This window comes from Corvus kubaryi, unplaced genomic scaffold, assembly GCF_017639235.1.
Source record: "Corvus kubaryi isolate FWS band 111438036 unplaced genomic scaffold, C.kubaryi_AGA036_p1.0 136, whole genome shotgun sequence".
Lineage (NCBI taxonomy): Eukaryota > Metazoa > Chordata > Aves > Passeriformes > Corvidae > Corvus > Corvus kubaryi.
Window position 1 is genome coordinate 386,943 of NW_024580670.1, and position 16,730 is coordinate 403,672.

The 16,730-nt window shown below is 50.8% G+C and overlaps 1 protein-coding gene across 2 annotated transcripts in view; it reads left to right on the forward strand.

Annotated features, from left to right (window-relative positions):
- PLXND1 (plexin D1) overlaps positions 1–16,730 on the forward strand; it is a 70,432-nt gene that overhangs the window by 39,586 nt on the left and 14,116 nt on the right. For both annotated transcript variants that reach the window (XM_042012948.1, XM_042012959.1), the window contains exons 17-26: positions 1,903–1,993; positions 2,157–2,432; positions 3,340–3,489; positions 6,430–6,544; positions 7,556–7,663; positions 8,338–8,450; positions 9,655–9,762; positions 10,297–10,427; positions 10,795–10,993; positions 16,573–16,719. In XM_042012948.1, the coding sequence (XP_041868882.1) occupies positions 1,903–1,993; positions 2,157–2,432; positions 3,340–3,489; positions 6,430–6,544; positions 7,556–7,663; positions 8,338–8,450; positions 9,655–9,762; positions 10,297–10,427; positions 10,795–10,993; positions 16,573–16,719 (1,438 nt within the window). The remainder of the gene's footprint in view (positions 1–1,902; positions 1,994–2,156; positions 2,433–3,339; positions 3,490–6,429; positions 6,545–7,555; positions 7,664–8,337; positions 8,451–9,654; positions 9,763–10,296; positions 10,428–10,794; positions 10,994–16,572; positions 16,720–16,730) is intronic.

Consider the following 16,730-nt stretch of genomic DNA (forward strand, 5'->3'; position numbering starts at 1 on the left):
GTGAAAGAGAGGGTCAGTTCCAGCAGAGAGAGGGTGGGGAGAGGGTCCTACCAGGAGAAGGGGGCTTCTCAGCCCTGGGCTGGATGGGTATAGAGGGCGCTTCAGCTTGCTCTTGGGGTGCTCCAGGGTAACCCCAGCATGGGAGTAGAAGAGGTCTCGCACACCAGGACTGTCCATAGCTTGTTTTGATGCATTTAGGAGTGGAAAAATGTCAGCCTTGGTAACTATACTGTGCACACCTGGTGAGTACTTTGGGGAGTCCCAGGTGGGGGCTCTATGAGGATTTTTCTTGGCAGTAAAACTGCTGGAGGATAAGATGAGTTTTGTAATTTTGGATTTCAACCTTCCCTGAGGTCACAGTATTTAATTTTTAAAGTGTGTTGCTTTTAGTTTCACATCTCTGTGGAGTTCTCAGGCTTCTGTTCCTTTGGATACCGTGGTGAAATACCACCCTCCTCACCTGTGGCACCTGAAAAACCCGGGGCTGACTAGGAAATCTGGGAGGCCAGCAGCTGTGCCGGCAGGACATCGCTGAAAGCAGTGCGCCCAGGGGCGAGCATGAGCAGGCTCTGGTGGACTTGATCTCCTTGGAACAAAGCTGCCTCTCTGTTCCCAAGCACAATGCCAAGGCTGCAGGCTGTGGGAATGTCAGGGGAAAGGCAGAGCCATGACTCAGCCAGGCACAGCCCCTCGCAGTCTTCCAACTGCTGAGTGGCAAGAGCAGTGTCTAAAAAGAGACAAAGGAAGAATGTCCTGCCCATAGTCACAAAGGACACCACTGGGGTATTTCTCAGTCACCTTAGTCTGCTTCCTTGGTACTTACAGCAGTTCCCAAATTTCAGAGAACAGGGTCCATAACTGCAGGCTCTCTCCAGCCTCCGGTGTGGCTCGTGCAGTCTGACTGCTTCAGCACATTGCTGGGCTGTTGACCATGAGGCGTCAATAACTAGTGTAAAAGTTTAGCTGGATCTGATTTCTCTTACCATATGGATAAAATAATCCCTATAACCAAATCTAAACCAATACAAAAGTTGTACACTAGTCTGCAGATGTGACAGGCTCCTAGTTAGAAACTTGGGTCATAACTTCCTGGTGATATCCCCAGGCTTCAGAGAACCCTGGGGCCTCGTGCCCAAAGTCACTGTGCTTGGAGTGCTCTTCAGATAATAGGATTTGTGAGTCTTGCTTGTTCCCTGGCAAATACTCCAAACAAGTCAAATGTGATACGGGGGAAGGGGAAGGTAGATCTAGGGTGCAGTAGAGTGGTGATGGTTCTCCAGCCATTGCTCTGCCTTGTGCACATCGGGGCTGCTCGTTATTCTTGCTAGTTGACTGCACAGTGAGAGGCCCATGTGTTGCATTCCCCCCAAGCAGATTCAAAACATAGCAACTTTCACATTTTGATCTAAATCAGAAGTTCCTGGAAGATGCAGGATGAGGAACTTTTCCCTCTCCAAGTCTCATGGTTCTCTGTGGGTTGCTGCAGGGCAGGGGCAGAGACAGGGACAGGGGTATGGGCGGGGGCAGGGGATGTCTCCTGGCCATAGCTTTGCAGGCCACTTACATGGCCAGTGGCCAGGATGTCTGCTGCATACCCTGGCATGCAGAGGCTGCTCTTCTGGGCAGTGGGAGTAAGGGGGACAGCTCACTGATGCTGCAAGAGGCTCCCCCCTTTCCACCACAGCATCTACTCCTCCTGCCTTCCTTTCTTCCTTGATATTGTGGTAGCTGTGTGGATCTCTGCTGTAAGTAGGAAGAAGACTTTGGCTGTTGGGTCACATTTTCTGCTCAGGCAGCTTGGAAACATCTCTGAGAAAATGACAGGAGGAAGATGCAGCCACCACATCCCACGGCTGCACTGTCCTCTGCAGTCACCCTCTCTTTCTTCCCTTCTCCTCAAAGCGGGGGCAGGATCATCACCCTGGAAGGAAGAGGTTTTGGGCTGGTCCAGAATGTGTCCATGGCTGTCCGTGGCATCGGCAGAGAGCACACGGTGGGTGTCTTAGCTGGGTGTGGCCCAGTGACGGAGCAGGGCTGCGTGCCTGCTGCCAGAGGGTGGCCAGGGTGTGAAGCTGAGGTCTTGGCCCATGTCTCAGGATGGGCTGGGAGCACTTGTGGTGCTGGGTTCTGACATGCTCACACTCTCTTGCTTTCAGCGCTGTAAGGTTCACACTGACACCGCCATCACCTGCCCCTCTCCAGCTGCCTCCAACATTACTGTGGGGAGCAAGCCGGCCCCCGTCGATTTCTATCTCAATGGGCGCCTCTACACAGATGACCGCTCGGCTCTGGATGAGGAGATGTACCCCGAGGAGGCCCTGCACATCAGCAAATTCAGCCTGGGGTACTACGCTGACCCCCAGTTCTCCACAGCCAAGAAGGAGAAGTGGATCAAGCACCATCCTGGCGAGCCCTTAACTCTGGTCATACATGTAAGAGGGTTGTTGTTACAGCTCTGCTTCTCTCTGGGTGCTGCCATCTCCACCCTGGGCAGCTCCTCTGTCCTAAATACCAGCACAGTGACTGTCCACAGACACAGGAGAAACAAGGGGGTCGATGGGAACTGGAGAGGCAGGAGCAGGTGATTTTGGCTCAGCCGGCAGCTTCTGCATCTCTCTGCCCCAGGAGATGCAGCCTGGTCTGGGGATGCCTTCTGAGGCATGATGCCAGAGAGCTGCCTGGGGAGGGTGTTGTAGCAAGGGGCTAAATGAAATACTGGACATATGGAAAAGAAGGACAATGCCCTGGCCTGAAACCAGGCAGGTGCTACAGAAGGGCCTGACAATAGGTGTTTATTCTTGCACAAACAGATCATTCATTCTTCTCTTTGGCTACTGAATTCAGCTCAGCTCACAAGGAAGTCAGGGTGCAGAAGCTGAGTGGCCTGGACAATGAGCAATAGTAATTCAAAGGCCATTGTTTGCTGCAGGATATCCTAATTGTTTGCAACATGCTCCAGAAATGTGCTCCCCCTTTCTCAGGCTTTGCAGGCGCATCCCCTGGCTGTCCCCTCCGCTGTACATCCTTCCCCCCTCCCAGATGGGCGCTTACATCCTTATCTTCCATGCACAGCAAGCCTGATCAAAAGCAGATTTTTCCAGGTTCCATAAGGGGCTTGTTCATCCTATGTCCCATGCTGAGTGAAGAATGGGAAACAGGAAAATCGGGACTGGCCCGGTTTTGGCTTTCCTGTGGAGTACTGGAAAAATGTCCTTGGTGAGGGAGAGTCTTCCCAGGTCTGCAAAACAGCAGGGAATATGGAAAGTACAGCAGGAAGATCAATTGCAATTCTAACTGCTATGCTGCAGCCTGACATCCTGATTTTATTTCTGTCTTTAGAAAGAGCCTGACAGCCTGGGCCTGGAGAGCAATGAGTACCAGGTGAAAATCGGCTTGATCTCGTGTGAGATCCAGATTGTTTCAGACAAAGTCATCCACTGCTCCATCAATGAGTCACTGAGCTCCTCGGAAAGGCAGCTACCTGTGACGGTGAGTCCGGAGCCTCCACATGTGGGGCAGAGGGGTCTCCTGCAAACCCTGCGGGTGAAGGACCTGCCCAGCTCACTCCCTGGGACCCTGCAGAAGGCTGCACTGGTGGAAGGGTGGACAAAGCACGCCATGCTGGCAGCTGTCGCAGGGCAGCTGGTCAGCAGGACGCAGGGGATGGGGATGAAGGCTGCCCCAGCTGTGGTGAAGGGCTGCTGTGCTCCCAGTCATGGGGTACCCGCAGCTGCCTGCTGAGTTACTGCACTGTGCTGGGGGAGGTTGGTCAGTTCTGGTAAGGCACAGTGAGGTCTCAGGCATGTGAGGCTTTGTCACCTGCAGTGATTTTCTGCTCCTCATGAGATATGTTTGGGGATTTCCTTAAAGCTTTAAGCCATCGGCTCTGCTCCCACCAGCAGAAGGGCTACAAGTGGCTGTGAGAGTCCAGCCTTCACCAAGCTGGGTCCCTGCTGGGTCCCTGCGGTATGACCAGGAGGGTGAGAGCAGTACTCAGGGCTTCCAAAGGCTGCTGCTTTCTCACTGCAAAGAGTTCAGTGTTCAGGGTTGCTGTTCCTCTCTGTGTCTGCAAAACTCCCCACACTTTGTTACTGTCCTGTTTTCCAGAGGGTTTGACTGAACTGCTGTGCTTGCCCTCAGTTTCCCTCATGTCATACACAGCCCATTGCCATGCTGGTATGTGACTGTGGCTCTTTGTATCTGGAGAGAAAATGCCTCCACCTCCGTGGAGACCCCGCTGCCCCCTCCCGGTCCGTGTGTTGGCAGGGCATGGATGGGAGCCTGAGGCATGGGCGGGGAGGAGAAGGAGGGCTGAAGGGAGCTGGGGACCTGTGCAGTTGGGCTGCCCAGGAGAAAAGCACAAGGATGCACTACCAATTCACTGACAGGGTTATCCAGTTTACTGGCAACAATCTGAGGTGTATGAAATTCTGTTGCAAACTGGAAACATGGAAATGCAGAAGTAACATAATTTTTTGAGTCATCTTAACAGGAATTTTAAATAGGGTAATTTAAAAAAAATTTTTTGTAAGAACTGAGAAACAGGGGAATCCCTTTGTGGAAGAAAAGGAAATTTGAGTTTGCTAGTCTTGGTGTGACGTAAACCAGTCAGGGCAGGTCCCCAGGAATCAGGAGAAGGATATCCAGCCCTAAACATCACAAGGCTGTTCAGAGTGCACCAGCAATGAATGTGCAGCTAAATAATCTGCTTATATTCATACCTGTGCACCCTTACTAAACCTACAGACGTGGTTGGGGCCCTCGCCTGCCGGCCATTCCACAAGTGGCCACTGCCTTGTAACACACCAGAAATGGCTTTGGTGACACAGGGCAGGCATGTGCAGGGGCCTTGCCTATTGAGTAGAGCTGTTCAGATACACAAGAGAGGCTTGTCAAGACCTTCAGGCCCATCTTTGTTCATGACCAAACAGTTTAAACATTGAGTTAAACAGCGGCTGTGGGATGATTTTTTCTCTGAAAAATGCAAAAGGCTGAGCTGGTGGGGGAAAAAAAGACTCAAAATACGTTGAGGAGCTGCTTCATTGCAGCATTTCAGAGGGAAAAAGTGGAGATCCTGAGGCCGGGCATGCGGCTGTGAGACTGCTGAGTGAACCTGCCCAGGTGCTCTCACAGTGCTGTGGCTCCTGTCCCTGATGAGCACCATGGCTCTTGGACAACGTGCCAGGGTAGAGACCAAAGCTCTCAGTGTCTGGAGCCTTCCACTGGCAGCAGCCATGCCCTCACCAATGCTCCTAGAGCTCGGGCTGGATTTCCCTCAGGGTGGAGCTGTGTGTGACATGGTGTCTGGTGGTGGAGGTGGTGGGAAGATCCTTTTTGTGGGATGGCTTTGGTCCAGTGGCTGAGAGCTGCTGGAATTTCACCCCAGTGGGCACCGTTCCTGGAGGGGTTTCCATGGCACAGGAAATCAAAGACTAATTTTGATTAATCAAAAGATTAATCAAAACCATAAGATTACTGCAGCTCTTCCCTACCTCATTTCAAGTTTTTTTTTCTCGAGTTTCTCTCACTTCTCATTCCGTGGGAGAAGTGAAACTCACATTTCCAGAAGCGAAAGCCTTGTGTGGTCATGAGTTTTCCTTATGAGATGATGCTGTGGAATCCTTTCATCCCAAGGGCCCAAAGAGCTGTTTGTAAACAGCACCCAATAACTTGCCAGCCTGTGATGTGTGCTGGCCTCTTCCCTTCTGGAGATCAGGAGACCCAAGGACTGAGCTCTAGGGGTTTGTGCTTGTTGTCACAAGAAGTACAGGCTGGGAGCAGAGCCAGCACCTTCTGACACCCCTTTCACTGCTTTAGCCACGAGATCATTACTCATCTATGGTCTTATTTATTTTTATTCCCTTAGTTTATTTGTATTTCAAGGACTTTAAAGTTTCTTAACCCTCCTTCTTCTGCATGGCAGCAGTTCTGATTTTGGAGGAGAAAGGCTAGTGCAGCAAGGGTCCAGAGGCTGTTCAGAGCCATAACAAAGTTGATGATCAGTGGAAGTGATTTTCTATTAAGAGCAGCACAGGCAGTCTTGTACAGTGCCATGGGCTCTCTAGGAAAGGGCTGTCTCTTCTGGGCAGGTACAGTGGGGTCACGAGGGGGCCTTCAGTTCTGCCACCAAAGCCCTGTGGTGGTCCTGGGATGGGCACCACTGCAGCATCACAGCCTGCTGGGTGTGGCCTTGGCATCCCCCAGAGCACAGGGAGGGAATTGGGCTCCCTTGAGATGCACAGAGTCCCCAGGTCTGGCAGAGAAAGGCACAGCCCGGCCTCCCACATAGCCTGGGAGGCTGTGCCAGCACCGTCAGTGAGTCTTTGGGTGAAGGTCTGCTGAGTGCTGCCCTGTGTCCCCCCTGCTCCTGGCCCCTTGGCAACGTGTTGCTCAGCTCCTGCTTTTCCTCCCTCCTTTCTCCTTCCTCAGATCCAAGTTGGCAAGTTCAACTACACAATTGCCATGCTGCACCTTGGGGGAGGAGAAACCGCGATCATTGTCTCCATCGTTATCTGCAGCATCCTGCTGGTCCTCTCTGTCGTAGGTAAGGGAAAGAACGATGTGTTTCCAGGCTGTGCCAAGGTTTTTCTCATTGCATGGGAGGTGTCAAGGTTATTCTGAGTACTGCAGTTGTGCAGTACCTGAAGCTGGTCTGGGTGCAGTAGGTGCATACTCTCTGTATGGTACACAGCTAGTACCAGGACCACAGCTCCCTGCAGCACAGAGCTTTTCCTGGCTGAATCCACAGCTCAACTCTGTTACTTGAACCCGTGATATTTATAAACTTACCCTTTTCCCCAAACACTTAGTAGTTACTATAACACAAAATAAAGAAGCATGGGAGAAACTGGTCTTGGTCACAGGCATGACTGTCCCAGACCATTCCAAAGGTGCTCTTAGCCCAAGGTCCTGTCATCAGGAACAAGCAGTGACAGGTGCCTGGCTAAGTGGGAAGAGAGAGTCAGCATCCTTAGCTGCAAGTCTGAAGCAGGCACATTGGTGTATGTACCTGGCTGGAAGCTTTGCTGCACACCTTTGTCCTTGGGCTAGGGTACCTGCTCATCACATCACATGCCCATAATGACTGCAGCAAAAAACCTGCCAGTTCACAGCAAGTGAGGGGTTTATAACAAGGATATAAGTTATTTTTAATAAAGGCTCTAATGCACCCTATTTGTTAGATGCACCACCCATCATTAGAAACGTATTTCTGGAGGCATGGGAAGACTGTCAGACATGAATGCTGTAATACAGGTGGTAAACATCCTCAATTCTCTATTCATTAATCAGCTGGAACATATTAATACACAGTTAAGCTGAATACAGACAGCCCAGACCTAAATTGAAGATGACAGTTACAGCACGATCATTAAATTCCAGCTGGTTTTACTTATTTACAGATAATTGACAACTGCCTGAGCAGATACCAGTCTGGTGGTAGGTGTGAAACCAGCTCTGGGTTTAGCTTTCTGCACCCAGAGAGAACTGCTCTGATCCCAGTGGCAGCTGCTCCTAAGCCCGGGTCCAAAAGGCTTATTCCCTTCCTCTTTTTCAGCTCTCTTTGTGTTCTGCACAAAGAGCCGCAGAGCCGAGCGCTACTGGCAGAAAACCCTGCTCCAGATGGAGGAGATGGAGTCGCAGATCCGGGAGGAAATCCGTAAAGGTAAGTCCCTGTCTGGATGCCGAGGAGCCACGGCTAGGAGGGGAGTGTCAGGTTAGCAGGCTTGAAGCAATTCACCTTCTGCTGTGAAGAAGTTTGTAGAATTATTTGTAGGAGAATTTCTGTCATCACCTGTGAGCTTTGGCAGGGTTTGGGAATGAGGCTCAGTGGCTGAAAGTGTGGCTCTGCCGCTGTCCTGCTGCCTGGCCTGGGCAAGCCACCGATCTCCAGTGCCACCAACTTCTCTGGGGTTAATGGCCCTTGGCTGTGTCAGAGGATTACTTGAATGTCATGCTAACCTTCAGTGTGCTTTCCACATGGGTGAAACAAAAACTGCAGCACACTCCTCGTAGAGCAATGGGAGAAGTATTCCGAGTGTTGGCACCCACCATCCTGCGGTCCGTGACCGCACCACGTGAGCTGATGTCCTGTCCTGAGGGGACAGCCTGCCCTAGGGCTGGGCTCCTGGGGCAGAGAATGTTCTGTCAGTGGTTGGGGCAAGGTGTACAGTGGTTAAACCCCAATGGGAATGTGCTGCTCAGAGAAAATACAGCTTCAGCCCCCACAAGGGAACAGCTCGACGAGGCAGAGATGAGACGTGCCATGCTTTCCCGTGCCAGCCTGTCTCAGCTGGTGGAGGACTGGGCTCTCACCATCTCTGGGTCTCTTTGTGTAAGGTTTTGCAGAGCTGCAGACAGACATGACGGACCTGACCAAGGAGCTAAACCGCAGCCAGGGGATCCCCTTCCTGGAGTACAAGCACTTTGTCACCAGGACATTCTTCCCCAAAGTAAGGAGACAGCGCATGTCACGGGCACCTCATTGCTCCCAGATACTTCCCAATCAGTTTAGGGCTCTGCTAAAAGGCTTTTACAGTGTCACAAAATCATTCCACTGTTGTATATTTACTTGTCACATATTTCAGCCTTAATTGTCATCAAAGTGGAGCCGCAGCTCCTGGGGTGTCGTACAAGATCGGGCTCATATGACAGAAGCTGGTGGCAACTGTCCCAGGAGTTGCTCCAACTTGCCTGTTTGGGGCCATTGCACACCTCTTCTGAAAGAGCTCTCACATGAGCAGCGTGCTGGGAACTCCTCCTCAAGGGCTCCAGTGTCACCCCATTCCATTCACCAGAGGCTGAAGGGTGGCTGAAGGGTGAATCTGCCATAGGCAGTCAGGGAGAGGGGCTTTTTGTCCTATGCACGGTGCCCCCAAGCATTCCCAGCAACTTGGCTGGTCCTCAGGAGCCCTTTGGATGTCTCTGTCTCTCTCTTCCTCCCTGTCCAAGGTTGGGTGTGTGGTGCTCCCGGTAAGATGTCCCTTGGGCACCCAGTCTGAATCTGTCTGCCCGGAGTCCTTTACCAGAGCTGCACCAGACGTGCTGGTGCCGTCATTGCTGTCACCGGCTGCTCCGCTGCGTGGCTGTGCGCCCTTCACTGCGGCTGTATTTCACCCCCGAGGCAGCTGTGTGCCGGTGCTGAGGACTGAGATGATGATTTATGACTGCAGAGTGTTTCATTAGAAGCTATTACTCAGGTTTTTCAGTTACCCAGTCTCCATATCTCTGCACACTAGAGGCTTTAAGATTCAGTCTGGTATATGAATGCTAGAGATTTAAACATTTTTCCCATCTGTTTTAAAAGTTACATATGTTGAAACACCCAGAACTCCTCTATTTTGATTTAGTCTTCTGTAAAGCTTTCTCTTCTGGGAGTTTTCTAGCTGTCACATTACTCTATTTGCAGTCTCCCTGCCCTAACAGCCTTGTGTCTCTGCAGACGTCTGCCTCCCCCCATCCTTGTGGTGTTTGCTCATTCGGGAGGCTCTTGCAAAGTGTTTCAAGGCTCCATAAGCCAGCCCCATGCATGTCTTTGGAACGGGTGTCTTTAGTTCCAGTGACATGCCTTCCCATCTTATTCCCCTGAGGTGCACAGCACACAGGGAGTCTCCTGGTGGGTGCAGTGCCCTCCTCTAACACTGTGCTTGGTTCCAGTGTTCCTCTCTCTACGAGGAGTGCTACATCCTGCCAGCCCAGCAGCTCAGCTCACAGGTGGGCTCCCAGGTCCAGGAAACACATCCACTCCTGGTGGGGGAATGGAAGGTGAGTAACCCACTAACAGAGCAAATGCTTTTGGGTGTTGCTGACCATTAACACAGACCAGCACTGGATCAGCTTTGACTGGCTGAAGAAGGCAGATCTGTGAATCTGCTCTTCCAGCGTTGGCCTGGGATCCTTCCCAGCTCTGTAACTCGGAGGCTGCAGTAAGGTGTCCCTCTAGAACTTCTGAAAGCTGACCAAACCCAGCTCTCTTCCCCTCTCCTTGTAGACCCACTAATTGTTTTGTCAGCCCTCAGCTGCACTTGCTCCATCTGTCTCGTAGTGGGGAGCCCCAAACTGGCCACAGTGCTCCAGGTATCCTCAGGAGTGCTGAACAGAATGGAATGGCCTCTGCCACTGGCCAGCTGTGTGCTTCTTGCCAGCAAAGCTGCTGGCTGCATCAAGCCGGGGGAGGAGGGGCTCTTCTGCTTGGTATTTCTGTGGTCAGGAGGGGCATCCCTGCTGTCAAGAGGGATAAAATGTGGAGAAAAACAACAAGCAGGGTTTTCTCAGTCTGCTTTCTAAATTTTTCTTCAGATTCCTGAGAACTGCAGACCCAACATGGAAGAAGGAATTTCTCTGTTCTCCACCTTACTCAACAACAAGCACTTCCTCATCGTGTTTGTCCACGCTCTCGAGCAACAGAAGGACTTTGCTGTAAGAGACAGGTATGAGCTTCAGAACCAAAGACTTGGCAGCTGGAGGAGACTGGTTTATTCCTAGCCCAGAGCAATCCAGCCAGTCTGGGGCTGTGTGTTTCAGTGGATGGTTGAGTTACACTTGCCTACACTTTTCTGTTAGAAATGGATTGCCATAAACCCTGAAGAGCGCTCACTCATTTGGCTTACCAGTAAGAGGATGTAAGCTGACCTGAGGTCCTGCAGCACTGAAAGAGGGTTGGAATTTCTAACAGCCTTAAGAAGGTCCATGAAAATTGTCTGAAAAACTGCCTTTGTGTGTTGGGTTTTTTAGTGCCAGTCAGCAGTTCAGTCTTGTTAGATTGGGGCTTGAGTCCTGTACCATTCTGTGTTTCAGGTGTAACCTGGCCTCCCTGCTTACTATTGCATTGCATGGGAAGCTGGAGTATTACACCAGCATCATGAAGGACCTCTTGGTGGATCTAATAGATGCTTCGGCTTCCAAAAACCCCAAGCTGATGCTAAGGAGGACAGAATCTGTGGTGGAGAAGATGCTCACGAATTGGATGTCCATCTGCATGTACAGCTATCTCAGAGTAAGAGAACCAGTCACTGCTGTGGCAGGTGCAGGGTCACCTCTGTGTGCAGCGGGGATGAGGGATGTGGGGGACAGCTGAGGACCTGACACTTGCTAGCAGTGCCACTCAAATGGTCACTAGCAGTTGGCAAACTGATGTATTGAATGGTTCAGGTGTAGGAAAGCAACCTGAAATTCAGTTACTTCTCCACTTCTGCTGATTTGGTGAGCTCAGTCTTCATGGCAGGCTGAAGCACGGATCAATGTTTTCGCTATACTTGAGAAGAGCCATAGGGGAGCTGAAAAATAACCAGAATGGCTGGAGGTTTTGGGAACTGCCTGGTTATATGTTGTTTCTGTGACCAGCTGGCACAGCTATGCTGACCAGTCAGCAGTGTCTGTCTCAGGAGCCACGATGCTCAGGCAGGCCAAGGGCACTGGGGCAGGGGCTGCTCTTTATCAGTGCCCACTGGTGTGTGGGGCCTCTTATGCAGAGGCATCCTCGTGGTTCTACACAAATTTGAGCAAGAGAGGTGGGGTGTCTGTCCCAGAAGGCCGACTGTCTTCCGATGGTAATGAGCAGGAATACGTTTGGCATCTCAGAGCCAACAGCAGTCCATCTGTTCAGTGCTTTATCTCCAACATTTGCCAGTTCTCTTTGGAATTCCCCAGAAGAATTGAGCAATAACTTAATTGATTCCACAGCAGTTAATTGGAGGATACCCCATTATACCCACAGGGAAGAGCCTTGAAAAAGCCTGTGAAAAAATCTCTTTTCCCAAAGTGTTTTCTACATCTACAGAAGCAATTCTATATTGTCTTCATACATACTGTGATGTCTTCTGATCCCAGATGATCACTTTTTGTCCTAAAGCCAGTAGTTTTGTAGTTCATCATCTTTCATTTTAGCCGACACAGTTAGCCAGGCTAATAAAAGAGGAGTTACAAGAGTGGATGAGGATGGCTGTGCCAATGTAGCACAGCTATCTAGCCTGTAAGGACAGAAAAAAAGGAAATTAGTAAAATTTTTTTAATCTTCAGATTTTGTGCCTGTAGTTTAACCATTGGAGAAAGAAAGTGCTGATTTTCCCTTTTGGGGAGGGGAGACCACATGTGAGGCATCTGATCCAGCTCCAGCTTGTGCTAAAAATGGACATTGTGCAAGAAGGCTTTCTCAGTGAAAAAAGAAAAAGAGGGAAGTGGAGCCTTATCACGTGGGCCTGAAGGCTTGAGCACATTACACGGCTTGCTGATGGCAAGGAGCTGCACACGCGGCCATGGGTGGGAGCTGCTCATTCCCGCAGGCTGTGGCCATCCCTGGGGCCAGGCAGTGCTGCTGTGAGAGGGCTTCCCCCTGCTCGTGGTCCACAGAGGGAGGAGAGGAATAGGGTGTGGTGGGAGCAGGACTGCAAGGTGACTAGGTCCTCTGCAGAGCTGTTGGGCCACTGGCTGAATGTGCATTTCCATCTGCCTGCAGCAGGTTCTTGGCAGGGGCTAAGGCTGCACACTGGGTTTGCAGTCCCCTCCAGGCCTCCCATGCCCAGACTGAAGCCACGGCAGTGCAGAGCATCACTGCAGCCTGTTTCCCATCTCTGAAAGCAAATGGTTTCCAAACTAAAGCACAATGAAGTTGATTTCCAAGAGACTCTGATATCACACATGCTCCACAGTGAAGGTGGGATCAAAGGAGACACTGAGCTGCTCCTGAAGTATGAAGAGGGAAAAGAATTGGTCAGACAAGAGTGTCTGGAGAGGAAATTTGTCCCAGGTGACACAAGCCCAGCTGTGCAAAGGGACAGGGGCTTGGTCCAGATCAGCAGAGCTGGCATCTTCCCTGCTACACAAATGAGGACGGAGCCCCTGTGGTGGAATAGACACCACCTCCTTCCACACGGCTGGTGTCAGCTCAGGGCTGTGATTTAAATAGTAGTGATAGCCAAAGGCCTCCCATGTGCCTCGCGTTCCTCAGGATCAAACTCTGCTGCCTTCAGAGAGGCATTTCTTGGTTAAAAGGAAGGCTTGCCCGCCTGCCTGTAGCTCTGTTCTGTCAGACATGTGATGATGGGCCTGGTTTTCATTCCTGAATTATCCCCATTAATCACAATGTCTATTTGAAACAGCTGCTGTGAAAGTCCCTGCCGTTGTGCAGTGGAAAAATTCCAAGTGCTTGTATTTTCCCTTGTAAGTCAACGCTACATGCTCAAAACATTTGTTTCGCATTAATGCTCTGCCTAACAGCCCGTCCACTTGTGTTTTGGGGGAAAATGATTTGAAGGAGCTGTCTTCAGCTGGGAAGGAGCTGCTGGCCACAGGCATTCGTGGTCTGCACATGTGGAGGGCACCTGAAGGCGTGGAGTCACCACTGCTGGGGGCTGGCTCAGCGTGTGAGGGGTTGGGATGAGCTAGCAGGGGGCTTGCTGCGAGGCACAGGGGCTCAGAGGTAACTTGCAGCATTTGCACAATCAATGCAGAACTCTGTTTGTGCAGAACTGAGTGAGAATTGTAGATGAAATGGTCCATGTCTCTACTTTGTGCTACACTTTTGGTGGAAAATCTTTAAAAGAAAGCCTTCTCCATAAGCTACCATGGTACCATTGTGCCTGGTTCCTAACAGGGTTGGGGAGTTAAAGCAAAAGTGGGGTTCTGGAATTCAGCTTTTATGTCTGTGTCCACACTTACCCAAGTTTTGCATGTGGGATGGAGGTTTGGTTCTTCACAGAATGCAAACAGATAACTGTCCCAAAATTAGCAGGCACTTGGGATAAGCAGCTGTTTTCTGTGCTTTTCCCACCCTAGCCTCACCAAAACATTTTGGAAATGGCTGTAGTGTGTTCCTGGGAGGACATCTATAATAACTTGTCAGAGTTGTGTTAATAGGGCAGCAACATGTGAATCCAGTCTGTGCTCTAAAGCTTTTTGTTTTCCCAAGCATATAAAACTGAAGCCCTCCCACGCTCCTTGTGCGTGGAACAGTTCAAGTCCTGCCAGCCTGAACTGTGCTTTCCATTACTGCAGTTATTTCAGTGCCCTGGGTAGCTTTAAGAGCCCATAACAGTTCAGTCAAAAATGAAAATGAAGTCTCATTAAAATACATTCACAATAGGAGGAAAAAAAGGCCCCAGACTGTGTTTTTTTAACTATTTTTTTGTCCTGAATCAGCACTGATCTCTTCTGGTTAAACTTCCTTTCTCCTAACTAGCCAAGTCCAAAGACGGTTTTGATTCCTTTCCAGATGAGTTTTCTGAACAATGCTGGAGGTTTCACAAGTTTGCCATTTTATCTCTAGTCCCTGCCTGCCAGCCCTTCTTTCCCTGCTTTGAAATATGCTGTCTGATTAGCACTTCTGCAGATTTCCATTAGATCCCACAGTTCCTGAGCCTGAAAGCCAAAAAGCCAAACAGAAATAGCATCTGGCCAGTGGAGCGCTGTGGCTATGTCCCCTGTGGCCTGGCCTGGGCCGAATCCTGCCCATGCACCCTGCAGCGTGTCCGCAGTGACCGCGCAGTGCCGCTGCTCCGCAACGCCCGCCCACCGCTGCCAGGGCAGCCTTGTGTGAGCAGAGCTGGCCCCGACCCATGCAGCCCATGCTCATTTCAAGCCATAAGGGTTCCCATATCAGTAGGACTTGCCCTTTTTTAATGTTTTTGGAGGCACTGCAGTCTCCCTGCGGCTGGAGCTGCCCATGGCGGGGATGGGCAGGCTCCAGAGCCCAGCCCTGCGTTTAGCCTCAGGTTTGTCCCTGCTCATGTGTGACACAAACAGGGTTCCTGTTGGTAGCATGGCCAGTGTTGAAGACTGTTGACCCCATGTGCAGGGCCAGCCAGTGGCACCTTGTGGTTGCAGTATGGGGGCAGTGGTACTGCAGCCCGAGGAGGTCTCTGTGTCGGTGTTGTCCCCTTGTTATATCTTGCTTCTGCCTTTCTCTCCAAAATGAACTCTTTGTGTCTTCTGCACGTTCTCCACTCTTTGCAATCCTCAGCTTCCCCACTTCCTGACTCCACACCTTCCTCTACATTCTGGAAGCCATGCCTTCCTCCATTCCAACACCTGCAGCCCTGCTCTGAGCCCATTTTGTGCTGCCTGCTCATAGGAGCATTGCAGGAATCATTAAACTCCTGCAGCAGACCCAGGGAGCTTCCCTGCATTCATGAAGTTACCCTTGAAAAGGAAGTGAGTGCCCTGCTGGCACAGACGGTGTGTGCCCACTGACAGCCCTGCTGTATCGCCCTATCATCAACCGCACCAAATGCAGCGCATCCAAATTGACATCGAACTAATTGCTTTAGCAATTATAGGGCAATTAGAATAAAAGAATCACCAAGTTTTAATTAAGAAGCAGATTGAACAGGATTTAGCAGCTCCTAGCTGAGAAATATCAGAACTGTTGGGTATCTGTTGTCTGAGCAGGCTCTCAGATGGCAGGCCTGTGTGTGCGGGGGGGATGCTCAGAATACATAAATGTGCAGAATTTGCACTTGCATCATTGGAAGGAAATTGAACGTGAACATTAGGGAGAATGGGATGTGCTCTAACACTGAAGCGTTCCTTAAGAAAATAGCTTATGTTTCCCTTGCTCATCAGTGCAGCAGGCAGAAGAGGATCAGAAATTTGGCATTAAACTGTGTAGCTGAATCACATCACAAATAGGTGCTCCCTTTTATATTTTTTGTTCTTGTTATAGCAGTGCTACAGTTCACCTCTCTCCCATGAACTTATGCTTGATGAATGTAAGGAGTTAAATGGTGTGTTTGCTTGCTGTCACATGGGAACAGCTTGTTGACCCTGATCCTCTGTTTTGCTGTGATGAGGGCTCTGCTGTGGTATGAGAAATATGAACGCTGGTTCCCAGAGCCACAGGCCCAGGCTGTGGGCTCACTCCCATGGAGTTGAGCGGCAAATCAGGCAGTGCAAAGAGCAGTTCAGCTGACACATTCATGAGAAAGCTGGGTGCCCAAATATCTCTGTACTTGGATTTTTGTGCACATCAGCCCTTTCTTGTCCTGCTGAGTGCAGCATGTCATACAGTCTGCACTCTGTCAGATTGCAGGAAGCATCTCTGTAGCACAGTATGCTAGAGTCTCCCTGTTCCTGTGTAATTCACATGTAAATTAATGCACATTTGTATTTTGTCGAGCATCATGTGTGCACGTCCCCGCTCAGCACAGCCATACATATGCCCCTGCCTTCTGAGCAGCACCCCAGCTCTGCCCGTGAGACAGCACAGGCTGGCACAGCCCATCGAGGGCATTCCACAGCTCCAGTGCTTGCTGCAGAACTTGGATGGGGTATGTTGATGCTGACAGTTACAGCATCCCCAAAAATGGCCTGTGGCTGTTGTTGGCTGTTGTGTCCTCTTCCCCATCTGCGCTGTCATGTTGCCACGAGTCTGAAAACTTCTGAGCAGCCTCAGAGAGATGCAAGTGGGAGCTGGGAGGTGATGGCCCCCCAGTGTTTGCAGCACCTGGGGTGGACTAGTGCTGCTCTCTGGTGTGCAGAGGCACCTTCAGTGTCCACACACAGCCTGTCCCTACCGCACTGTTGATGGACCCATCACTACAATGTCTGGTTTGCTGACTTGGTCTTCTTTCCTTTTCCCAGGAGACGGTTGGAGAGCCCTTCTTCCTGCTGATCTGTGCCATCAAACAGCAGATTAACAAGGGTTCCATCGACGCCATTACGGGGAAGGCCAGGTACACCCTCAACGAGGAGTGGCTGCTGAGGGAGAACATAGAGGCAAAGCCGAGGGTGAGTACCCA